This window comes from Leptodactylus fuscus, chromosome 9, assembly GCF_031893055.1.
Source record: "Leptodactylus fuscus isolate aLepFus1 chromosome 9, aLepFus1.hap2, whole genome shotgun sequence".
NCBI classification, from domain to species: domain Eukaryota; kingdom Metazoa; phylum Chordata; class Amphibia; order Anura; family Leptodactylidae; genus Leptodactylus; species Leptodactylus fuscus.
The window spans coordinates 89,487,790-89,515,374 of record NC_134273.1 but is presented as its reverse complement, the minus strand read 5'-3'; the positions used below and the strand labels follow the sequence as shown (position 1 = coordinate 89,515,374).

Sequence of the window (27,585 nt, the reverse complement as noted above, 5' to 3'; positions counted from 1 at the left end):
ACGGGGCCAGTCCTGGATTGTCTCAGATTGGTGAAGGGAGCCTGAGCATAACGCTCCTCTCTGAGGGAACCACCGTGTTAGGAAACCGAGGAGAGGGAATTACATCCAAAGGACATGAAGAGGAGACAAACTCTGTCACTATAATGTCTGATCTTTACATTGTGCCATGGCAAGAAACAGCAGCACAGAGGACCTTCAGCCCAGAATCAGGACATTACATTCTGGCTTTATTAACCGTTTCACGGGTCAAATTCTTTCCAGTCCTGCTAAAATAAACATCTCGGGTCGGCTGGTTCTGAGACGGATTGTTCTGCCCGGGTTATTTTCTTACATCCCCCAGAGAGCAGCTTTATGTAATTCGCTCTGCACAGCACGAACAGCAGAACAATCCCTCAAATTTTTGAAGTCGTAAAAAAAAAGAAAAATTGGCAGAAATTTCTCATTTCAGAATCTTCGGAGATTTGTCAGAACTGAAGAAAAGGAACTCGAAAATAAAATGTAAGAAGAAGAAATGAAAATGTAAGTAGTTCCAGCTCAGGTCCTGTATGGGGGGGCCGGGGGGCAACGTAAATGGCCTTTATCATGCACATATGGGAGTGGAGGGCTCAGGTTACAGCCCCGTCCCCGTCTCCTTCTTCTTCTCTTTCTCCTTCCCTCTGGAAACGTCTTGCTCCGCGTCTTCCACCAGGAATCGTCTGCGAGGAGGAAGAATTCAGCGACAATTATCAGGTTGGTGAAACTTAACTGGAAACATTCGCCGTCCGCGCTCTGGATTTTATTCTTCCCTTAGATGCGCAATAAATAAGGGAATATTTCAGGAGAGAAGACTGGAAGCCGGTGACAAACACTTCATCACAGCAATGTATAGGTATACAGACATAGCAGAGTGGAGTTTGTTATTCAGGACATTTCATATTGGTCCTATGATAGGTGACCACTGTCTGCTCTTATAGAATGAGGGTAATGACAAACTCAGCTCTGCTACATCTCTATACTGATATATATACATACATATATATGGTGTACAAGTAACTATGTCTTGGAGTCACAGGGACTGTGTGGTCTTGGAAGGGCTATAAACAGGAGTGGCTGTGGATGACACAGGCAGATGTAGCAGAGCTGTCATTGTCATCACTAGATTTACTTTACTGTGTAACATATAAGGCAGGTAAAGCTGCAGAAGAGAACCGTCCTGATGACACGTACAGCTCTGCTGCATCTGCAGGGTCTACATTTATATGGAAACCATTATATTAGATTATAGAGAGATACAGGGTGTGACGAGAGGAGTTAACTGACTATATACCATTAGACTGTGGATACAGTACACAACACTGACCACCAGGTACCGTATACCACTGACCACCGGGTACCGTATACCACTGACCACCGGGTACCGTATACCACTGACCACCGGGTACCGTATACCACTGACCACCGGGTACATATACCACTGACCACCGGGTACCATATACCACTGACCACCAGGATATTTCAGACTGTACCATGCTACCATCACTTCCATGTATATATACTGGGATCTATAAACCCGATGTATAGTGCACTGGTCACTAGAGGAAGCTCAGGAGCTGTTTGTAGACAGGTGTGTTATTGACTGCAATGTATGAACTGTATACATTGAGCTCCCCCTAGTGGAGGCTCCAGGAGGACAGAATGATATCATGTAACTGTTTATGCAGGGGATTTGGAGCTTTGTGTCAGAGATGGAATGACCCGTTGCTTTGTATCCTCAGGTTCATCTCATTGCGCCTCTGATGATTTTGTATCTCTTGGGCCTCCATCATGAGTAGATTCAGCCAGGAAGGATTTCTGATCTTTTTTGTGGTACTTGTGCAGTGCACCAAACCTTCCGTGTCTCAGACAAACTGTACGGGAGTCGTGTGCCAACCCCCGGAGAACTGTATCCTGGAGGTGGTGGAGGAGGGGTCCTGCTGCCCCTCCTGCGCCCAGTTTGGGTGCCCCTGTGAGGGATATCAGTACTACGACTGCGTCAGTGTGGGATTTCAAGGTGGAAAAGTTCCAGAAGGCGAGTCTTACTTTGTTGACTTTGGCAGTACCGAGTGCACCTGCCCCCCCGGGGGCGGAAGGATCAGCTGCCACTTTATACCATGTCCCGAACTTCCACCAAATTGCATTGACATCATGCAGCCGGCGGACGGTTGCGTCCAGTGTGGTCGGATAGGCTGCATCCATGGCGAGGAGAAGTACGAGGCCGGGCACACCTTTCACATGTCACATTGTAAGTTCTGCCATTGCCCCAATTCTGGGGGGGAGTTAATGTGCTACGCTCTACCTAACTGTGACCTGGAGGTAGATAACACCACCGAGAGCGACCCCGAGAGACAGTACGACTATCCCTACAGCCACGAGCAGGACCTGCTGGAGATTGTGGAGAAAAACAATAACTATAAGAGGAACGCCCTGCAGGATCACTCCATGATGGATTATGAAGACACCACCGATGAGGACGTGACCACCGCACCAACCACTACATCCCCCATCATCCTGGTGGAACTCACCACAACCCATCTCCCAAACCATCCCACCACTCAACCATCTACCACGGCTTCCACTACCAAGAGCAGCACCAACATGGCCCCAAAGACTTCCACCACCAAGAGCAGCACCACCATGGCCCCAAAGACTTCCACCACCAAGAGCAGCACCACCATGGCCCCAAAGACTTCCACCACCAAGAGCAGCGCCACCATGGCCCCAAAGACTTCCACCGAGAGTGGGATCAATGCCAAGACCCCCACCCAACCAGATGTGACAGAGTCAACCCCCAGCCCAGAACCAAGCACCAGCCCAATTCCAACCACAAGACCCACTCCAACCACCAAGCCCAAACCCACCAAGCAAAACAAATCCTTGTCTATGGGAGTCACCACCGAGAAAGGCGAAACCCTGGAATCAGATTCTCAACTTAACAAGACGCAGGAGTCGGATCCAGCCGTAAATAATGAGGAATTCCCAGAAGAGGAAAAGGAAGGAAACACAACAGCACGGAAAGTAACAGCAACATCTGCTGAGCGGAGCCCAAGACCATCCATCGAGCCGCAGGTCACACACCCACATCTGGGCGAGAGGGGAACCCCGAAGGACGTTCTCAACCAATCAAGACAACACCATAGTAAGAGACACCGAGAGACCATAGTCACAGGACAATACACACAGTGATGTCACAGTACAGGGATAATACACACAGTGATGTCACAGTACAGGATAATACACACAGTGATGTCACAGTACAGAGATAATACACACAGTGATGTCACAGTACAGGATAATACACACAGTGATGTCACAGTACAGGGATAATACACACAGTGACGTCACAGTACAGGATAATACACACAGTGACGTCACAGTACAGAGACAATACACACAGTGACGTCACAGTACAGAGACAATACACACAGTGACGTCACAGTACAGAGACAATACACACAGTGACGTCACAGTACAGAGACAATACACACAGTGACGTCACAGTACAGAGACAATACACACAGTGACGTCACAGTACAGAGACAATACACACAGTGACGTCACAGTACAGAGACAATACACACAGTGACGTCACAGTACAGAGACAATACACACAGTGACGTCACAGTACAGAGACAATACACACAGTGACGTCACAGTACAGAGACAATACACACAGTGACGTCACAGTACAGAGACAATACACACAGTGACGTCACAGTACAGAGACAATACACACAGTGACGTCACAGTACAGAGACAATACACACAGTGACGTCACAGTACAGAGACAATACACACAGTGACGTCACAGTACAGAGACAATACACACAGTGACGTCACAGTACAGAGACAATACACACAGTGACGTCACAGTACAGAGACAATACACACAGTGACGTCACAGTACAGAGACAATACACACAGTGACGTCACAGTACAGAGACAATACACACAGTGACGTCACAGTACAGAGACAATACACACAGTGACGTCACAGTACAGAGACAATACACACAGTGACGTCACAGTACAGAGACAATACACACAGTGACGTCACAGTACAGAGACAATACACACAGTGACGTCACAGTACAGAGACAATACACACAGTGACGTCACAGTACAGAGACAATACACACAGTGACGTCACAGTCCTTCTTAGTTTCGGCCCTCTCTCTCTCTATACATTGACCCTTTCTCCGCTTTTTCCCTTCTTTCCATATAATATCAGTTTTGTTGATCTCGTCCCGGTGGAAGAATTTTCTTGTGGAATTTGCGCAGCGCTCTGATCCCCAGGGGTGTTATCTCTGTAGATAAGAATTGTGTAGACATCAACACCCCGCATGTTCACTGCCGCCCTGCTGGATGGGTGATGTTATCTGACAGCAGGAAGGCAGCACTGCCTGTATAATATGAGTGGTGGTCTCCATTATAGGGGAGGCTCCTCGTCCATAGAGAGTCTAGAAGATTCCATATGAATAGTCTGTTACATTATATGACACAGAGATCAATCACCTGACATCACCACATAACACAGACATGACGCCCTGTACAAGAGGCTGCAAACACCCCGACACCCACTACTGAATCCTTATATATCAGTCTATGCAGAGCCCGCAGGGTTGTCAGCCAGATCTATGTCAGGAGAGGAGAGGCCGACTGTAGGACAGGGGAATACAATCTATTACTATCTGTTATCAGCCATGTCAGGAGAGGAGAGGCCGACTGTAGGACAGGAGAATACAATCTATTACTATCTGTTATCAGCCATGTCAGGAGGGGAGAGGCCGACTGTAGGACAGGAGAATACAATCTATTACTATCTGTTATCAGCCATGTCAGGAGAGGAGAGGCCGACTGTAGGACAGGGGAATACAATCTATTACTATCTGTTATCAGTCATGTCAGGAGGGGAGAGGCCGACTGTAGGACAGGAGAATACAATCTATTACTATCTGGTATCAGCCATGTCAGGAGAGGAGAGGCCGACTCCTCTTATAATGCTCTGACACTGTTATACTCTCAGGGTTGTCTGGCCCTTTAATAACTACAATTCGCCGCTGTCGTGTTTGTTTCTTTGGTCCTTCTTGTACTTGAGCAATAAAATCCTAAAAAATTATCCAAAATGTTCAGTGGAAATGGCCAACTAATGACAAGGATAATGACTTCCATCCGAAAATCATTTCTCATTCCCTCCACCTCCAGCGTGAAAGACAAATAATCCGTAATCGCTAGGAAGTCTGAGGACCTGGCAGCGGCCGGAGCGGTAATGATGGATCCATGAGGCCATTGGATCACAGTCTGCTGCGGTCATCACATGACTAATACACAAGCCCGCCCTCATCTGCGTCCATCCAGAACATGACCACTCCTGTCACCTCTCTGCTTTACACTGCAGCTCATTAGTCCTATTTACTGCGAGTCCTCGAAGAATGAGACGTTCTAGAACTTTCTAGTAGTCTCTGTGCTTAGAGTCCTCACTATCTGAGGGATTAGGATGGACCCATGTCTTCATCCAGCCTTATCTACCATGTTACCAGGTTACTATGTTGCTATGTTACTTTGTTTCTATCTCTATCTGTCAGTGAATGGAAACAATGTTTCAAATCAGTGTCTGAAAACCTGCCCTGCCCTGACATTTCTCACAGCTGAAGGTTTGTTACAGTTGTATCCAGACTCGTCAATCCTTTGTTACTGGCCTGTTACATTTCACCTGCACTGATACATTGTAGCAAATACAGGAGTGGGGGATATGAACAAGTGAATGGAAAGACACCAGGAGGACAATAGTTTAAGATCTATATATGATGGCGATTATGGCAGGTCGGGGCCACTTGTCCCTCATCCCTATGTTGTGTGCACATGACCTCCAGCTACAGGGGGAGCGAGGAGGGGCGGGGGTCACCGAATACCAACCATAGCCTAGGCCTGTACCAATGAGAGGGGGGGGGGGAGGGGAGGGGCGGGGGTCACCGAATACCAACCATAGCCTAGGCCTGTACCAATCAGAGGGGGGGAGGGGGAGGGGGAGGGGGGGGGTCACCGAATACCAACCATAGCCTAGGCCTGTACCAATGAGAGGGGGGGGGGAGGGGCGGGGGTCACCGAATACCAACCATAGCCTAGGCCTGTACCAATCAGAGGGGGGGAGGGGGAGGGGGGGGGTCACCGAATACCAACCATAGCCTAGGCCTGTACCAATGAGAGGGGGGGGGAGGGGCAGGGGTCACCGAATACCAACCATAGCCTAGGCCTGTACCAATCAGAGGGGGGAGGAGGGGCGGGGGTCACCGAATACCAACCATAGCCTAGGCCTGTACCAATGAGAGGGGGGGGGGAGGGGCGGGGGTCACCGAATACCAACCATAGCCTAGGCCTGTACCAATCAGAGGGGGGGGAGGGGGAGGAGTGGGGGTCACCGAATACCAACCATAGCCTAGGCCTGTACCAATCAGAGGGGGGGAGGGGCGGGGGTCACCGAATACCAACCATAGCCTAGGCCTGTACCAATGAGAGGGGGGGAGGAGGGGTGGGGGTCACCGAATACCAACCATAGCCTAAGCCTGTACCAATGTACCAATGGGGGGGGGGGAGGGGCGGGGGTCACCGAATACCAACCATAGCCTAGGCCTGTACCAATCAGAGGGGGGGGGGGGGGAGATGCGGGGGTCACCGAATACCAACCATAGCCTAGGGGGGAGGAGGGGCGGAGGAGGGGCGGGGGTCACCGAATACCTGGGCCTTCCTTACATCACACCCCGAGACGCAGCCAAGTCTGTCCTAATAGGAATCACAGACGTATTTTCTTCTTCTCCCGTTTCTGACTCATTCTTTCCCGGCCTTGTTACTCACATTTTACTGCCGGTCTTGGCACGACTGGCGGCGCGGCCTGGCACTGGCGTCCTGCGTGTACAGATGGAGCAGGTTGTAGTGAAGTCATTAAGTATTATTTTCTACCTTAAATCAGTAAATTAGATTTATTCCAACGACATTGAGTCCTGAACACCTTAGGGGAGGGTGCAGGGCGCTGCGTCACTGCCAGGGGGCGCACTAGGTAGGAAATGGAGGGCGGAAAAATGTCGGGATCATCTGCCCCTGCAATAATGGGAATCAGCAAGCAGAGCTGCAGTGTAAAGTATGGGGGACCGAGAAGAAAGGAAATGGACTTAAGAACTTCTAATACTCCAATAAAGATTACAATTAGGATGGAATCACTAATAATAACCAAGTCCTACTAGATGAGAACTGCAGTGTAAAGTATGGAGGAAAGGCTTTGCTGAGACCGAGGACTCCAGTACACCACGTAGCCACGGAGTCGCAGATCATAGCCAGAGCCTAGTGGATCAGGACTGCAGTATAAAGTATGGGGAAGGAACAGGGCTGTAGTCTGAACAGTGTCCAGAGAAGCCGACACTGAGAAAAATACAACTACATATAATATGGAGATAAGAAATAAGATGTAAGCGGACCTGAGCTTGTTACTGACCGGACCTGCTCTTGTTACTGACCGGACCTGCTCTTGTTACTGACCGGACCTGCTCTTGTTACTGACCGGACCTGAGCTTGTTACTGACCGGACCTGAGCTTGTTACTGACCGGACCTGAGCTTGTTACTGACCGGACCTGCGCTTGTTACTGACCGGACCTGCTCTTGTTACTGACCGGACCTGAGCTTGTTACTGACCGGACCTGCTCTTGTTACTGACCGGACCTGCGCTTGTTACTGACCGGACCTGAGCTTGTTACTGACCGGACCTGCGCTTGTTACTGACCGGACCTGAGCTTGTTACTGACCGGACCTGCTCTTGTTACTGACCGGACCTGAGCTTGTTACTGACCGGACCTGAGCTTGTTACTGACCGGACCTGAGCTTGTTACTGACCGGACCTGCTCTTGTTACTGACCGGACCTGAGCTTGTTACTGACCGGACCTGAGCTTGTTACTGACCGGACCTGCGCTTGTTACTGACCGGACCTGCGCTTGTTACTGACCGGACCTGAGCTTGTTACTGACCGGACCTGAGCTTGTTACTGACCGGACCTGCTCTTGTTACTGACCGGACCTGAGCTTGTTACTGACCGGACCTGAGCTTGTTACTGACCGGACCTGAGCTTGTTACTGACCGGACCTGCTCTTGTTACTGACCGGACCTGAGCTTGTTACTGACCGGACCTGAGCTTGTTACTGACCGGACCTGCTCTTGTTACTGACCGGACCTGAGCTTGTTACTGACCGGACCTGCTCTTGTTACTGACCGGACCTGAGCTTGTTACTGACCGGACCTGAGCTTGTTACTGACCGGACCTGAGCTTGTTACTGACCGGACCTGAGCTTGTTACTGACCGGACCTGCTCTTGTTACTGACCGGACCTGAGCTTGTTACTGACCGGACCTGCGCTTGTTACTGACCGGACCTGAGCTTGTTACTGACCGGACCTGAGCTTGTTACTGACCGGACCTGCTCTTGTTACTGACCGGACCTGAGCTTGTTACTGACCGGACCTGCTCTTGTTACTGACCGGACCTGCTCTTGTTACTGACCGGACCTGAGCTTGTTACTGACCGGACCTGAGCTTGTTACTGACCGGACCTGCTCTTGTTACTGACCGGACCTGAGCTTGTTACTGACCGGACCTGCTCTTGTTACTGACCGGACCTGCTCTTGTTACTGACCGGACCTGAGCTTGTTACTGACCGGACCTGAGCTTGTTACTGACCGGACCTGCTCTTGTTACTGACCGGACCTGAGCTTGTTACTGACCGGACCTGCTCTTGTTACTGACCGGACCTGCTCTTGTTACTGACCGGACCTGAGCTTGTTACTGACCGGACCTGCTCTTGTTACTGACCGGACCTGAGCTTGTTACTGACCGGACCTGAGCTTGTTACTGACCGGACCTGCTCTTGTTACTGACCGGACCTGCTCTTGTTACTGACCGGACCTGCTCTTGTTACTGACCGGACCTGAGCTTGTTACTGACCGGACCTGCTCTTGTTACTGACCGGACCTGCTCTTGTTACTGACCGGACCTGCTCTTGTTACTGACCGGACCTGCTCTTGTTACTGACCGGACCTGCTCTTGTTACTGACCGGACCTGAGCTTGTTACTGACCGGACCTGAGCTTGTTACTGACCGGACCTGCTCTTGTTACTGACCGGACCTGCTCTTGTTACTGACCGGACCTGCTCTTGTTACTGACCGGACCTGCTCTTGTTACTGACCGGACCTGAGCTTGTTACTGACCGGACCTGAGCTTGTTACTGACCGGACCTGCTCTTGTTACTGACCGGACCTGAGCTTGTTACTGACCGGACCTGCTCTTGTTACTGACCGGACCTGAGCTTGTTACTGACCGGACCTGAGCTTGTTACTGACCGGACCTGAGCTTGTTACTGACCGGACCTGCGCTTGTTACTGACCGGACCTGAGCTTGTTACTGACCGGACCTGCTCTTGTTACTGACCGGACCTGAGCTTGTTACTGACCGGACCTGCGCTTGTTACTGACCGGACCTGAGCTTGTTACTGACCGGACCTGAGCTTGTTACTGACCGGACCTGCTCTTGTTACTGACCGGACCTGAGCTTGTTACTGACCGGACCTGCTCTTGTTACTGACCGGACCTGCTCTTGTTACTGACCGGACCTGAGCTTGTTACTGACCGGACCTGAGCTTGTTACTGACCGGACCTGCTCTTGTTACTGACCAGACCTGAGCTTGTTACTGACCGGACCTGCTCTTGTTACTGACCGGACCTGCTCTTGTTACTGACCGGACCTGAGCTTGTTACTGACCGGACCTGAGCTTGTTACTGACCGGACCTGCTCTTGTTACTGACCGGACCTGAGCTTGTTACTGACCGGACCTGCTCTTGTTACTGACCGGACCTGCTCTTGTTACTGACCGGACCTGAGCTTGTTACTGACCGGACCTGCTCTTGTTACTGACCGGACCTGAGCTTGTTACTGACCGGACCTGAGCTTGTTACTGACCGGACCTGCTCTTGTTACTGACCGGACCTGCTCTTGTTACTGACCGGACCTGCTCTTGTTACTGACCGGACCTGAGCTTGTTACTGACCGGACCTGCTCTTGTTACTGACCGGACCTGCGCTTGTTACTGACCGGACCTGCTCTTGTTACTGACCGGACCTGCTCTTGTTACTGACCGGACCTGCTCTTGTTACTGACCGGACCTGCTCTTGTTACTGACCGGACCTGAGCTTGTTACTGACCGGACCTGAGCTTGTTACTGACCGGACCTGCTCTTGTTACTGACCGGACCTGCTCTTGTTACTGACCGGACCTGAGCTTGTTACTGACCGGACCTTCACCTTTTGCTGAAATTTTACACCTTTGCGATGTTGTCTCCTTAATCCATACTCCATTCTTTTCACTGCAGCTCATCCTATTCAGACAGGCTGCTGCACATAAGCACAAGCCCTCCTGGCGTACTGCGATTTCACTGAGGGGTTAATCTCTTCTCCAATCTTTGGTTCTTTCATTCTTTTATCTGCCTCAAGGTTTCTTATACCCAAGTTGTAATTTGGATATTTTGACCCCTCGCCGCCATGTTTTTCTTGGCTCCGGCTTTTTCCTCCGGTTTCATATTTACATTATCCCGCGTTCCCTCGCAGATTCGCTCTCCTCGGCATCGCGGCTTTTGACTTCCAGAAATTTTTTATTTTTTTCTAAATTTCCCTTCAGTAGGAAAAAAATGTATCAGCCTAATATAAACAAAACCCGAGCCACAGCCGGAGCGCCGAGCCCCCGGGTAACTCAAGGCGAGGACGCCAGCGAAACGCGTGACTGCGGAGAAAAGGAAAATCAGGGAGAAGGAAAAACAGAAAGGAAACCAGAACGGCACAACAACATGTGTAGAAATGTCCCTCTCTGCACCCGCCCTTCATCTGAGTATTAGGAATAGGACAAAAGTCACTGCCAGAGGGGTCTGGGAGAGGACAGAGGGGTCTGGGGGAGGACAGAGGGGTCTGGGAGAGGACAGAGGGGTCTGGGGGAGGACAGAGGGGTCTGGAGGAGGACAGAGGGGTCTGGGGGAGGACAGAGGGGTCTGGGAGAGGACAGAGGGGTCTGGGGGAGGACAGAGGGGTCTGGGAGAGGACAGAGGGGTCTGGGGGAGGACAGAGGGGTCTAGGGAAGGACAGAGGGGTCTGGAGGAGATAGAGGGGTCTGGGAGAGGACAGAGGGGTCTGGGGGAGGACAGAGGGGTCTGGGGAGGACAGAGGGGTCTGGGGGAGGACAGAGGGGTCTGAGGGAGGACAGAGGGGTCTGGGGGAGGACAGAGGGGTCTGAGGGAGGACAGAGGGGTCTGGGAGAGGACAGAGGGGTCTGGGAGAGGACAGAGGGGTCTGGGGGAGGACAGAGGGGTCTGGAGGAGATAGAGGGGTCTGGGAGAGGACAGAGGGGTCTGGGGGAGGACAGAGGGGTCTGGGAGAGGACAGAGGGGTCTGGGGGAGGACAGAGGGGTCTGGAGGAGATAGAGGGGTCTAGGGGAGGACAGAGGGGTCTGGGGGAGGACAGAGGGGTCTGGGGGAGGACACAGGGGTCTGGGGGAGGACAGAGGGGTCTGGAGGAGATAGAGGGGTCTAGGGGAGGACAGAGGGGTCTGGAGGAGGACAGAGGGGTCTGGAGGAGATAGAGGGGTCTAGGGGAGGACAGAGGGGTCTGGAGGAGATAGAGGGGTCTGGAGGAGATAGAGGGGTCTGGGAGAGGACAGAGGGGTCTGGGGAGGACGGAGGGGTCTGGGGGAGGACAGAGGGGTCTGGGGGAGGACAGAGGGGTCTGGGGGAGGACAGGGAGGTCTGGGGGAGGACAGAGGGGTCTGGGGGAGGACAGAGGGGTCTGGGGGAGGACACAGGGGTCTGGGGGAGGACAGGGAGGTCTGGGGGAGGACAGAGGGGTCTGGGGGAGGACAGAGGGGTCTGGAGGAGATAGAGGGGTCTGGGAGAGGACAGAGGGGTCTGGGAGAGGACAGAGGGGTCTGGGAGAGGACAGAGGGGTCTGGGGAAGACAGAGGGGTCTGGGAGAGGACAGAGGGGTCTGGGGGAGGACAGAGGGGTCTGGGGGAGGACAGAGGGGTCTGGGAGAGGACAGAGGGGTCTGGGAGAGGACAGAGGGGTCTGGGAGAGGACAGATGGGTCTGGGGGAGGACAGAGGGGTCTGGGGGAGGACAGGGAGGTCTGGGGGAGGACAGAGGGGTCTGGGAGAGGACAGAGGGGTCTGGGGGAGGACAGAGGGGTCTGGGGGAGGAGAGGGGGGTCTGGGGGAGGAGAGAGGGGTCTGAGAGAGGATGGAGGGGTCTGGGGGAGGACAGAGGGGTCTGGGGGAGGACAGAGGGGTCTGGGAGAGGACAGAGGGGTCTGGGGGAGGACAGGGGGGTCTGGGGGAGGAGAGGGGGGTCTGGGGGAGGAGAGAGGGGTCTGAGAGAGGATGGAGGGGTCTGGGGGAGGAGAGGGGGGTCTGGGGGAGGAGAGAGGGGTCTGGGGGAGGAGAGAGGGGTCTGGGAGAGGACAGAGGGGTCTGGGGGAGGACAGAGGGGTCTGGGAGAGGATGGAGGGGTCTGGGGGAGGAGAGGGGGGTCTGGGGGAGGAGAGAGGGGTCTGGGGGAGGACAGAGGGGTCTGGGGGAGGACAGAGGGGTCTGGGGGAGGACAGAGGGGTCTGGAGTGGGATCGCAGTATTTTGCAGCAGCATATTCCCTTCTCCTTATTGAGAACACATGCATGCTTGGCCGAATCAGTGACAGCTTCAGTTCTCCAGGTTATTTTCTGGATCTGGCGCTCTCTTATATTACAACCTTGGGCCACATAACACCATATAGAAGGTTCTCCTGCTCTCCCTGTGACGTCGGCTCTTGGCTGTTCTTGGCGCTCCTCCAATATCCTCCAGTATCCTCCAGTATCCTCCAATATCCTCCAGAACCTCCTGATTTCTTCTAGAAGCTTCTAATGCATATTTCCATTGTCATTAATGTTTTCTTTCCTCTTTCAGGATCTTCTAAGGAGCTGATGGAGACGTGTTGTGCGGCCGGCCAGCAGTGGTCCATCGACCATGGAGAATGTGAGAACATGCCTTACAGCACCTCGGAGGACTGCAGGTATGTCACCAATGTCAGGACCCCCATGATCCGGCCCGGATTACAGCGGCCAGGAATCCTGATCCCAGATTATCACATCCATCTCCTGCCGTCTGGGTGGAGGAAATTCCTCTGTGGAGGAGGAAAGTGTTTTGTCTTGTCCCAGAGATGAAATCATCTGATAGATGAGACACTTTCTAAGAAACGTATCCTCATGTAAGTGCAGCAGCCAGCAGGGGGCGACATTGGGCTCCTCCCATGGGATTGTGAATATCTGATCTCCCCCGGGGCAGGATAGGAAGGATTTCAAGCTTTGGATTGATAAACCATCTGCACCACACGGCCCAGTAATGGTTCCTGCGCCGAGGATGGGAATACCAGCTGTGGGTGGAGTTGTCCTTTAAGCCCTGGTTTTGGGGGGCAGCGTATTCAGATTTCCAAACACAGAGAACCTGATCCGGTGTCTGGAGCCGGGGAGTCGGAGCGGCCGCTCAGTAATTGAACACAACTGTTGGTTATGGCGTCTACGCTACAGCGCACATTCGTCGCTGCACGAGGAAATTAGATTAACATGGAAAATGCTGGAAGCTTCAGCCGCAGATCCCAAGGAAATACCAAGAATCGCATAAAAACTCCAAAAACACAAATAAAATCCATTTACAAGATTCTTCAGAAGTTTTATACATGATGGGCTCCGGAGAGACGGTCCAGGGGCCACACGACATACTGATGGCAGTCACACAATCCATGAAGCTCGCTGCTATGTGATAGAAGTTTGTTCATCCTGAGCCACCTGGTTCAGTACAGCTCTGTTCATCCTGAGCCGCCTGGTTCAGCACAACTCTGTTCATCCTGAGTCTCCTGGTTCAGCACACCTCTGTTCATCCTGAGCCACCTGGTTCAGCACAGCTCTGTTCATCCTGAGCCACCTGGTTCAGCACAGCTCTATTCATCCTGAGCCGCCTGGTTCAGCACATCTCTGTTCATCCTGAGCCGCCTGGTTCAGCACATCTCTGTTCATCCTGAGCCTCCTGGTACAGTACAGCTCTGTTCATCCTGAGCCTCCTGGTACAGTACAGCTCTGTTCATCCTGAGCCGCCTGGTTCAGCACATCTCTGTTCATCCTGAGCCTCCTGGTACAGTACAGCTCTGTTCATCCTGAGCCTCGTAGTTCAGCACAGCTCTGTTCATCCTGAGCCTCCTGGTTTGGCACAGCTCTGCTCATCCTGAGCCTCCTGGTACAGTACAGCTCTGTTCATCCTGAGCCGCCTGGTTCAGCACACCTCTGTTCATCCTGAGCCTCCTGGTACAGTACAGCTCTGTTCATCCTGAGCCTCCTGGTACAGTACAGCTCTGTTCATCCTGAGCCTCCTGGTTCAGCACAGGAATGTTCATCCTGAGCCCTCTGGTTCAGCACAGCTCTGTTCATCCTGAGCCTCCTGGTTCGGCACAGCTCTGTTCATCCTGAGCCTCCTGGTTCGGCACAGCTCTGTTCATCCTGAGCCGCCTGTTTCAGACAGACAGATGTGTTACACAGGCTCAGATGAGTGTGTGGGGTCGCTCATTATTTTTGGTGTCGGCTCTATGGGCTGCTGTACAGATCCGCACCTGGAGAACAGATGGAAAACAGTAAAAATGACAAAATCAATGTTGTAAATTGTCGCCAGTGACTCCTCTGGTCTGTGTAGTCGTAGTCGGCCACAGCCACTGATCCGGAATATCTGATGCTCCGGCCTCGCTCAGGTCTCTGACATACATGGAAGAGGAATCTCAGCTCTATCTGCATTTCCCTGCCCGTGGGATCTACAGAGGGACGTGTAACACTTCCCAGGCGCGGCCCATTATACTGTCAGTGTAGCATTCCCCATTCCATACGGCGAGGTCTATTAGAACGTTGTACAACAAGCAGAGCCCTGTCCTCTCCCCGGGGGGCTCCGCACTGCGATCACATACAGATGTGGAGACTTCCCTGCCGGAGACTCTGACCCGAAGAGACTTTACAGTCCTTAAAGGGATCTGAGCGTGTATTCCAGGCTGAAGAATCCAGTGGATCGGGGGGATCTAGTCACTGACAGTATCTCATAGGACAAGGCCACATAGGCGAAAATCCATCCTGACCTAGGAGTCTGTTCACACATGGCACATTTACTGCAGGCTCACAGATGGAACTTGTAGAAATGCGTGTCCTCGCTGTCAGCGCCATCTGAAATAATTGTCCAGTTGCAGAAATGTTTTGCCTTGTGTGTATAGATCCCAGTGCTGAGGGTTTGTTACAATTGTATCCATCTAGACAATGCTCTGTGAGCTAAACAGACTGATACATTGTAACAAGCTATCAGGCTGCAGACAGCATTGTGCTACCGATGTGTTTAGCTCACAGGGGATTGTTCACACCGATACATTGCAGCAAAGCCTCAGCTGTGAGACAGATCAGGTCGGGACAGGATTCAGGTGACAACCAGCAGAAGCTGCAGAACATTTCACCACACAGTGACAGGCCGAGGTAACCGGGCGACAGAATAATATTGTCCTGTGACGTCTCCGCAGCTGGAGGTGTGTAATATCGGAGGGGCGGCGGTTGGCGGCGGTCTCCGGTCGTCTCACACGCTCACTGGCAGCGACTACTGAACTGCTGAGAGTAAAATGGATTTGTGCAGCGTCTGGTAGTGATGGCGAAAACAGCTGCAGCCCCGGGCCCTGTGTCCATGGAGGAAGTATAGGGGCCCCTGCAGGCTACTGGAGAACATGACAATGGGGCCCCTGCAGGCTACTGGAGAACATGACAATGGGGCCCCTGCAGGCAACTGGAGAACATGGCAATGGGGCCCCTGCAGGCAACTGGAGAACATGGCAATGGGGCCCCTGCAGGCAACTGGAGAACATGGCAATGGGGCCCCTACAGGCTACTGGAGGACATGGCAATGGGGCCCCTACAGGCTACTGGAGAACATGACAATGGGACCCCTGCAGGCAACTGGAGAACATGGCAATGGGGCCCCTGCAGGCAACTGGAGAACATGGCAATGGGGCCCCTACAGGCTACTGGAGAACATGACAATGGGGCCCCTGCAGGCTACTGGAGAACATGACAATGGGGCCCCTGCAGGCAACTGGAGAACATGGCAATGGGGCCCCTGCAGGCAACTGGAGAACATGGCAATGGGGCCCCTACAGGCTACTGGAGAACATGGCAATGGGGCCCCTACAGGCTACTGGAGGACATGGCAATGGGGCCCCTACAGGCTACTGGAGAACATGACAATGGGACCCCTGCAGGCAACTGGAGAACATGGCAATGGGGCCCCTGCAGGCAACTGGAGAACATGGCAATGGGGCCCCTACAGGCTACTGGAGAACATGGCAATGGGGCCCCTGCAGGCAACTGGAGAACATGGCAATGGGGCCCCTGCAGGCTACTGGAGAACATGACAATGGGGCCCCTGCAGGCTACTGGAGAACATGACAATGGGGCCCCTGCAGGCAACTGGAGAACATGGCAATGGGGCCCCTACAGGCTACTGGAGGACATGGCAATGGGGCCCCTGCAGGCAACTGGAGAACATGGCAATGGGGCCCCTGCAGGCAACTGGAGAACATGGCAATGGGGCCCCTGCAGGCTACTGGAGAACATGACAATGGGGCCCCTGCAGGCTACTGGAGAACATGACAATGGGGCCCCTGCAGGCAACTGGAGAACATGGCAATGGGGCCCCTACAGGCTACTGGAGGACATGGCAATGGGGCCCCTACAGGCTACTGGAGAACATGGCAATGGGGCCCCTACAGGCTACTGGAGAACATGGCAATGGGGCCCCTACAGGCTACTGGAGAACATGACAATGGGGCCCCTACAGGTAACTGGAGAACATGGCAATGGGGCCCCTGCAGGCTACTGGAGAACATGGCAATGGGGCCCCTGCAGGCTACTGGAGAACATGGCAATGGGGCCCCTACAGGCTACTGGAGGACATGGCAATGGGGCCCCTACAGGCTACTGGAGGACATGGCAATGGGGCCCCTACAGGTAACTGGAGAACATGGCAATGGGGCCCCTGCAGGCTACTGGAGAACATGGCAATGGGGCCCCTGCAGGCAAGTAAAGAACATGGCAATGGGGCCCCTACAGGCTACTGGAGAACATGGCAATGGGGCCCCTACAGGTAACTGGAGAACATGGCAATGGGGCCCCTACAGGCTACTGGAGGACATGGCAATGGGGCCCCTACAGGCTACTGGAGGACATGGCAATGGGGCCCCTACAGTCAACTGGAGAACATGGCAATGGGGCCCCTACAGGCTACTGGAGAACATGGCAATGGGGCCCCTGCAGGCTACTGGAGAACATGGCAATGGGGCCCCTACAGGCTACTGGAGAACATGGCAATGGGGCCCCTACAGGCTACTGGAGAACATGGCAATGGGGCCCCTGCAGGCTACTGGAGAACATGGCAATGGGGCCCCTACAGGCTACTGGAGAACATGGCAATGGGGCCCCTACAGGCTACTGGAGAACATGGCAATGGGGCCCCTGCAGGCTACTGGAGGACTCTACTAGAGATACAATGGGGCCCCTGCAGGCTACTGGAGGACTCTACTAGAGATACAATGGGGCCCCTGCAGGCTATGAGATGACGTTGCTGCCGCTCTCCCAAGGACCCTTCAGTGCCGGCAGAGATCTAGATATGCAGAGGGGTCTGGATACTCCAGAGCTGCCTTGTGAGTCTAGAAGAAGACTATAGATGGCCGTATAGGATACAGTATATAGTATAGCAGGGACTGTGTGCCCCTCCCCCTCCTCTGTCACCTTAGACCTTCCCACTATATCACCAGGGGGAGGGGATTGTAGTCCGGCACATATACGGCACCTATATATGTATACATATTATATATAGGACCTCGCTGTCTGCGGCTGATGTGACATCACTGGATTTCAGGGCTGAGCAGATATTTGGCAAGTGTCACATTGTAACAGAAAACATCCTGAGATGAAGCCAAGACGTCTCCTCTATGTAATGAACTCATGATTGTTGCATTCGCCCCGGCACAATTCTAGGGGGCGGAGTCAGTTTTGGGATTTGGAGAGTCCTGTACAGGAGATATAGAGGTGACGTACGATCTGTAATATTATTAGAGGGGCAGTCCCATGAAACACGAAAGACTCGGGAACTACGAGTATATACTATGTATATAGGGCCAAGGGGGCCCCGCCAATCACCAGGGTATAAACTAGTGGTCACGCCTGTGCCCTGCTGCGCCACTCAATGTCTATGGGGCTGACAGAGGGAGACAGTGCCCATGGTTACCTCCCAGTGATCTCTGTATGCTCACCGAGCATGCCCACAACACTCACATAACATTCAGTAGATGATTTACAAAGCTCACCTCCTCCTCCTTCCTGCACAGGTCACAGAGCATGCCCACAACACTCTCCCATACAAAGTCAATAGATGACAGTTACAATTGAGCTCACCTCCTCCTCCTTCCTGCACAGGTCACAGAGCATGCCCACAACACTCTCCCATACAAAGTCAATAGATGACAGTTACAATTGAGCTCACCTCCTCCTCCTTCCTGCACAGGTCACAGAGCATGCCCACAACACTCTCCCATACAAAGTCAATAGATGACAGTTACAATTGAGCTCACCTCCTCCTCCTTCCTGCACAGGTCACAGAGCATGCCCACAACACTCTCCCATACAAAGTCAATAGATGACAGTTACAATTGAGCTCACCTCCTCCTCCTTCCTGCACAGGTCACAGAGCATGCCCACAATACTCCTAAAGAGATGTGGCCACAGCTCTCTCCTCTCTACCCTCTGACTCCTGCACAGGTCACAGAGCATGCCCACAACACTCTCCCATACAAGTCAATGGCTTGTATCCAATCTGCAGGCTCCTATGATCTATGTGGCTGCTGTAAAGTGAATGCTTATATGCTGTTAATAACAGACAAGATGGCCGCCCCATGACATGTAGGAAAATAGAATATCAGGAAATACAAATAAATGCGAGGTCTCGGCCTTCCCATCTGCAGGCTGGCGGAGCGGCAATGCTGCATCTCCTACATCAAGGATAACACGTGTATCGCCGGGATGATCGCCGCCAAGGAAGACGGAATCTGCCTCCAGACGGAGAACGACCCTTGTGAGCGCTCACACTTCAAGGTGAGGTCATCATGTCTTATCATTAGCAGAGTGGGCAGAGGGCGCCCCTGGTGGTCAGTGGGAGGTTAGTGCCCTGGGCTCCGATCCTGCCACACCTGTGTCCTGCACCGTCCTCTTACAGTCCCGGCTACTATGGGGCCCCAGGGTGCAGGGCCCGGATACATTTGGCTCCATGTTGTCACCTCTGATGGTTCTGTGTCCTGTTCACACTGCAGCTTTGCTGTGACTGCTGCTCCCTGGGCCTGAAGATCAGGAAGGAAGGAGAATCCTGCGAGACCAACCTGAACCTGGGCTACCCCTGTAACCACATGGTGCTGCTGTGCTGCAACGGGGACGAGCTGCCGCTGCCGCTGCCGGACATCAGGATTCTGCCAAAACCCGAACCAACACCCAAAGCGGAGAAAGGTAAAAGCCAAGAGGCGACCGAAAGGTAACATGTCCGGATATAAAGGGTGCGCAGAACACCACAACATCGCTGCGCCCCATCTAGCATCTCTGTGAATCTTCTACCACTCCTGTGTACGCCCATGTGTCTCCATGGTAAGAGACTACAATGCGCCCCCTGTAGTCAGACCTGAGCTGTCGGTTATAGAGAAGTCCGGAGGGGTCGGGTAACTGGTGACCGCAGGATCAGACTACAGGGGGATGGCTGTAGTCTGTTATCATGGAGACACCTGCCCCCCCCCCCCCCCCAATACTTCCATCCCTGTATCTTTATAGACTCCGATGTCGATGAGTGCGCCCTGAATACTCACACCTGCGGGAAAGGAGAGCGCTGTGTGAACACGGTGGGATCGTTTGTGTGCGTTGTGGAGGTGACATGTGACACGGGGTTCATGCTGGAAGAAGGAGTCTGTCAAGGTGAGGGTTAATATTTCAATCCTTTGTTACAATGTATCGGTGTTGTGTCCTTTATTACATTGTCTCCATGTAGATTATATTTTGTTACAATGTATCAGTGTAGCATCCTCTATTACAATGTCTCCATGTAGATTATATTTTGTTACAATGTATCAGTGTTGCGTCCTCTGCTCTAGACTCCAGTATCTCGTCTCTTCCCAACACTGATACATTGTAACAAACATAGTGAGAAGCCAATTATGGGCCTGTAGTAAACACTGAGGACCATTCACACTTGTGCCCCCTGCTGTCTGACTGCTGCACTGTGTGAATACCGGACTGACCATCCTCTTCCTCCAGATATTGATGAGTGCTCGTCCATCTCAGCCCCCTGCAAGCAAGGATTCGCCTGTATCAACACCCTGGGGTCGTACGTGTGCCAGCGCAAACACCTGAACTGCAACCGAGGATACAAGTCCAACGAGAACGGGACGGTCTGCATCGGTGAGGAGGGTTGTCCTGTATGTATATAGTGCTGAGCGGGGGCCCACTGACCGTCCGGGGCCCCTCAGCCCTCACCTACCACTGACACTGCTGCTGCTTTCCTATGTGATGCCCCCTCAGGTCCAGTGTTAGGTGACACTTCTCACAGCAGAGGGTTTGTTACAATGTTGCAGCAGTATAATCCGCCTTCTGTGTGTCCTGATAGTTGGTTACAATGTCTCCGCCTGATCAGTGGGGGCCCGGTGACTGGGGCCGGGTATGATGGGCCCCTGACTACTGTACTTGTCTGTGTTTGTCGCCTGACACCTCTCTCTCTCTGTTGCAGACATTGATGAGTGTTCCGGTGCCGCGCACAACTGCTCCAGTGAACAGACCTGCTACAACCTCCCCGGCTCGTACCGCTGCGACTGTAAGGCCGGGTATCGCTTTGACACGTTCCGGAGGAGATGTTTGGGTAGGCGACTGGCGGGATTATAATCTGATTACAAACTCCACTACACCCGGCTACAGCCTGTCCTCTTCTTACAGACGTCAATGAGTGCTGGGTGTACCCGGGCAGAATGTGTCACCACACCTGCGAGAATACGGTGGGCTCTTACCGCTGCTCCTGCTTCGCCGGCTTCCGACTAGGGCAGGACGGGAAACATTGTGAAGGTAAATCTGGACTGCCCAGATTATGTGTGATGAGCCCCTTCCCCCGCTGCCCATAGACCGGCAATGATATACTGTTTGCTGTGCTTTCTGAGTGTCAGTCTACACTGTAGTCCGGTCATTCTACCCATGAACCAGGAAGCTCAGGATGAACAGACTACAGGTTACACATAACCAGGCTGAGATCTATGGGGATAAATATAAAGCTCGAGCGCTCTAGCTGCGTCTCCGGACGTTCATTGTGCAGGTCATTTGTATCTGGTCATGTGACCTGTGATTCTTTTCATGCAGATATTAATGAGTGTGAGCAGAATCCGTGTAACCAGGAGTGCACCAATATCTACGGCTCCTACCAGTGTTACTGCAAGGAGGGGTATAAGCTGGGGGACGACGGCACCACCTGCGAAGGTAACGGGGACTTTGGGCTCAGAATGGTGTATAGAGGTATTAATGGTGCACAATATGGTACTACAGTGATATGGATGTCCTGTATGCTCCGGCTATTGGTGCATTGCATAGATCTAGTTTACTATTGCACAATTTAGTACCATTATTATTATTACACTGTATATTCCTATTATTATTACACTGTATATTACTATTATTATTATTACACTGTATATTCCTATTATTATTACACTGTATATTCCTATTATTATTACACTGTATATTACCATTATTATTACACTGTATATTACTATTATTATTACACTGTATATTCATATTATTATTACACTGTATATTCCTACTATTATTACACTGTATATTCCTATTATTATTACACTGTATATTACCATTATTATTACACTGTATATTCCTATTATTATTACACTGTATATTCCTATTATTATTACACTGTATATTCCTATTATTATTACACTGTATATTACCATTATTATTACACTGTATATTACTATTATTATTACACTGTATATTCCTATTATTATTACACTGTATATTCCTACTATTATTACACTGTATATTCCTATTATTATTACACTGTATATTACCATTATTATTACACTGTATATTCCTATTATTATTACACTGTATATTCCTATTATTAATACACTGTATATTACTATTATTATTACACTGTATATTCCTATTATTATTACACTGTATATTACTATTATTATTACACTGTATATTACTATTATTATTACACTGTATATTACCATTATTATTACACTGTATATTCCTATTATTATTACACTGTATATTACCATTATTATTACACTGTATATTACTATTATTATTACACTGTATATTCCTATTATTAATACACTGTATATTACTATTATTATTACACTGTATATTACTATTATTATTACACTGTATATTCCTATTATTATTACACTGTATATTACTATTATTATTACACTGTATATTCCTATTATTATTACACTGTACATTACTATTATTATTACACTGTATATTCCTATTATTATTACACTGTATATTACCATTATTATTACACTGTATATTACTATTATTATTACACTGTATATTCCTATTATTAATACACTGTATATTACTATTATTATTACACTGTATATTACTATTATTATTACACTGTATATTCCTATTATTATTACACTGTATATTACCATTATTATTACACTGTATATTCCTATTATTATTACACTGTATATTCCTATTATTAATACACTGTATATTACTATTATTACACTGTATATTACTATTATTATTACACTGTATATTCCTATTATTAATACACTGTATATTACTATTATTACACTGTATATTACTATTATTATTACACTGTATATTCCTATTATTATTACACTGTATATTCCTATTATTAATACACTGTATATTACTATTATTATTACACTGTATATTACTATTATTATTACACTGTATATTACTATTATTATTATTACACTGTATATTCCTATTATTATTACACTGTATATTCCTATTATTATTGCACTGTATATTACTATTATTATTACACTGTATATTACTATTATTATTACACTGTATATTACTATTATTATTATTACACTGTATATTACTATTATTATTACACTGTATATTACTATTATTATTATTACACTGTATATTCCTATTATTATTACACTGTATATTCCCATTATTATTACACTGTATATTCCTATTATTATTACACTGTATATTACTATTATTAATACACTGTATATTACTATTAATACACTGTATATTACTATTATTATTATTACACTGTATATTCCTATTATTATTACACTGTATATTCCTATTATTATTACACTGTATATTCCTATTATTATTGCACTGTATATTACTATTATTATTACACTGTATATTCCCATTATTATTACACTGTATATTCCTATTATTATTACACTGTATATTCCTATTATTATTACACTGTATATTACTATTATTATTACACTGTATATTACTATTATTATTATTACACTGTATATTCCTATTATTATTACACTGTATATTCCTATTATTATTGCACTGTATACTCCTGATTCTTTCCTATTCCAGACATTGATGAATGCCGCCAGAGTATCGGATCTCTCTGCACTTTTGCCTGTGTCAACACCCCAGGAAGTTACCACTGTGCGTGCCCGGAGCACGGCTACACAATGTCCGCCAATGGGCTAACGTGCAAAGGTAATAAGTAGCCACAAAGGACACACCAATGTCCCACTAGTCATTGGATGGATTGTAGCACCATCTAGTGGCTGGATGAGGGTAGTGCAGGATAATCACATTCTGTTCTGCATCAGATCCAGGTCAGTGATTTGTTCTCTACATATTGGTGACTGTGTCAGATCTGATCAGTATGGGAGACATAATAATAATAATAATAATAATAATAATAATAATAATAATAGATGTAATAATATATCATAATACTAATAATTAATATAATAATTCATCTGTTACTTTCCTTGGTCAGATATTGATGAGTGTGAAATCGGGATCCACAACTGCACATCAGCGGAGGAATGTTACAACATCCAGGGGAGTCACAAATGTCTGTCCTTCGACTGCCCAGAAAATTACCGTAAAGTCTCCAATGGGTACGTTATATAGAGAGCAAATATATTTATAATATTGAGCACAATGTATAGAAAGTCTGAGGTCAGCTCCTGTGCTCCCTCTAGTGGTGACTGTATATAATCAGTCTGCAGTCAGCTCCTGAGCTCCCTCTAGTGGTGACTGTATATAATCAGTCTGCGGTCAGCTCCTGAGCTCCCTCTAGTGGTGACTGTATATAATCAGTCTGCAGTCAGCTCCTGAGCTCCCTCTAGTGGTGACTGTATATAATCAGTCTGCGGTCAGCTCCTGAGCTCCCCCTAGTGGTGGCTGTATATAATCAGTCTGCGGTCAGCTCCTGAGCTCCCCCTAGTGGTGGCTGTATATAATCAGTCTGCGGTCAGCTCCTGAGCTCCCTCTAGTGGTGACTGTATATAATCAGTCTGCGGTCAGCTCCTGAGCTCCCTCTAGTGGTGACTGTATATAATCAGTCTGCAGTCAGCTCCTGAGCTCCCCTAGTGGTGACTGTATATAATCAGTCTGCAGTCAGCTCCTGAGCTCCCTCTAGTGGTGACTGTATATAATCAGTCTACGGTCAGCTCCTGAGCTCCCTCTAGTAATGACTGTATATAATCAGTCTACGGTCAGCTCCTGAGCTCCCTCTAGTGCTGACTGTATATAATCAGTCTGCAGTCAGTTCCTGAGCTCCCTCTAGTGGTGACTGTATATAATCAGTCTGCGGTCAGCTCCTGAGCTCCCTCTAGTGGTGACTGTATATAATCAGCCTGCGGTCAGCTCCTGAGCTCCCTCTAGTGGTGACTGTATATAATCAGTCTGCAGTCAGCTCCTGAGCTCCCTCTAGTGGTGACTGTATATAATCAGTCTTCGGTCAGCTCCTGAGCCCCCTCTAGTGGTGACGGTATATAATCAGTCTGTGGTCAGCTCCTGAGCTCCCTCTAGTGGTGACTGTATATAATCAGTCTGTGGTCAGCTCCTGAGCTCCCTCTAGTGGTGACTGTATATAATCAGCCTGTGGTCAGCTCCTGAGCTCCCTCTAGTGGTGACTGTATATAATCAGTCTGCGGTCAGCTCCTGAGCTCCCTCTAGTAATGACTGTATATAATCAGTCTGCAGTCAGTTCCTGAGCTCCCTCTAGTGGTGACTGTATATAATCAGTCTGCAGTCAGCTCCTGAGCTCCCTCTAGTGGTGACTGTATATAATCAGTCTGCGGTCAGCTCCTGAGCTCCCTCTAGTGGTGACTGTATATAATCAGTCTGCAGTCAGTTCCTGAGCTCCCTCTAGTGGTGACTGTATATAATCAGTCTGCAGTCAGCTCCTGAGCTCCCTCTAGTGGTGACTGTATATAATCAGTCTGCGGTCAGCTCCTGAGCTCCCTCTAGTGATGACTGTATATAATCAGTCTGTGCTCAGCTCCTGAGCTCCCTCTAGTGCTGACTGTGTATAATCAGTCTGCGGTCAGCTCCTGTGCTCCCTCTAGTGGTGACTGTATATAATCAGTCTGCGGTCAGCTCCTGAGCTCCCCTAGTGGTGACTGTATATAATCAGTCTGCGGTCAGCTCCTGAGCTCCCTCTAGTAATGACTGTATATAATCAGTCTGCAGTCAGTTCCTGAGCTCCCTCTAGTGGTGACTATATATAATCAGTCTGCAGTCAGCTCCTGAGCTCCTCTAGTGGTGACTGTATATAATCAGTCTGCGGTCAGCTCCTGAGCTCCCTCTAGTGGTGACTGTATATAATCAGTCTGCGGTCAGCTCCTGAGCTCCCCTAGTGGTGACTGTATATAATCAGTCTGCGGTCAGCTCCTGAGCTCCCTCTAGTGGTGACTGTATATAATCAGTCTGCGGTCAGCTCCTGAGCTCCCCTAGTGGTGACTGTATATAATCAGTCTGTGGTCAGCTCCTGAGCTCCCTCTAGTAATGACTGTATATAATCAGTCTGCAGTCAGTTCCTGAGCTCCCTCTAGTGGTGACTGTATATAATCAGTCTGCGGTCAGCTCCTGAGCTCCCTCTAGTAATGACTGTATATAATCAGTCTGCAGTCAGTTCCTGAGCTCCCTCTAGTGGTGACTGTATATAATCAGTCTGCGGTCAGCTCCTGAGCTCCCTCTAGTGGACATTGCCTTGTATGTTAATTAATCTGATTCCTCACGTAATGTTCTCTCTTTACAGACAATGTGAGCGGATTAGCTGCATCAACTACCAGGACTGTCAGAACACCCCGCTGAGGATCTCCTACCATCGCCTTACCTTCCCCACCGGTGTGGTGGTCCCGGCTCAGATATTCCGCATCTCCCCGTCTCCTGCCTACGCCGGTGATAATATCATCATGGACATCAAGAAAGGAAACGAGGAAAATTATTTCAGTGTCAGGAAATTGAACCCGTACACGGGGATCCTCTACCTGCAGAGACCCCTCCGCAAACCGAAGGACTTCCTGCTGGACGTGGAGATGAAGCTTTACCGCCAGGGGAGCGTCACCACCTTCCTGTCCAGGATCTATATATTTATAACTGCGCCCACCTCCTAATAGGACAGAGGGCCATGCACATACGGAAGGGGTAACCTAGGAATGGGTCATGTGACCTGTCCTAGCGCAGCGTCACCGGAGACAGGGCAGGGTGAGATATCTCTGCGTATAGGACTCCTGTAGCCGGCATTGTAACCTCCATATCCCTCAGTTATCTGTGTAATATTCACACTCAGGTGAAGGCTCCGGCTTCTGTTTGGCGCCATTTTGTTATATTATTTATCCCTTCATTGCTAGGACTAGTGACGGCGAGGCGTCTGCTGCCTCGTACCTCATTAGTATCACAAGGTGATAGAGACTTGATACAATCATTCTCATACACATTGGCCACGCCCAGAAAATGGCAGCTCCACAATCATGTAAAGGGTTAATTGTCATTCCCGCTCGTATATTTTATATATGTTATGTTCTAGGCCATCTAAGGGTTAACACGTATCAGATCTGTGGTATGTTATTTATTATGTTGTAATTTATGTAAATGAATGTAACTTTCTTTAATCGCACAATTAAAAGCCAGAAAATCAGAATGTTGTCAGATTTATCCTGGGAGGGGAATCATACCGAAAGCAGAGCTCAGACCCTAAAAGATGTCCCGGGATCTACTGCGGTGCGATAGGATGAATTCTATGTAAGATGTAACTGACCCACAGCCACTGACTATGATATAAGGGTCAGTACACACAGTCTGTATATATATATAACTGTATTTGGGTGGGTTTCATGTTCTGTCACGTGATGCAGTG

The 27,585-nt window shown here is 49.7% G+C and overlaps 1 protein-coding gene across 2 annotated transcripts; it reads left to right on the top strand.

The window, feature by feature from the left end:
• Positions 1–485: 485 nt before the first annotated feature.
• On the top strand, positions 486–27,282 carry LOC142217937 (fibulin-2-like). 2 transcript variants are annotated; one of them, XM_075286271.1, is made up of 13 exons: positions 486–519; positions 1,755–3,154; positions 13,027–13,132; positions 19,148–19,277; positions 19,493–19,682; positions 19,998–20,138; positions 20,478–20,621; positions 20,947–21,075; positions 21,150–21,275; positions 21,564–21,680; positions 23,796–23,924; positions 24,214–24,337; positions 26,485–27,282. In XM_075286271.1, exons 2-13 carry the CDS (start codon positions 1,804–1,806, stop codon positions 26,840–26,842), a joined length of 3,045 nt encoding a protein of 1,014 aa, XP_075142372.1. In that variant the 5' UTR covers positions 486–519; positions 1,755–1,803; the 3' UTR covers positions 26,843–27,282. The 2 variants fall into 2 exon arrangements, with proteins under 2 accessions (XP_075142372.1, XP_075142371.1); XM_075286270.1 differs by lacking the exon at positions 486–519 and adding an exon at positions 655–729.
• Positions 27,283–27,585: the final 303 nt, after the last annotated feature.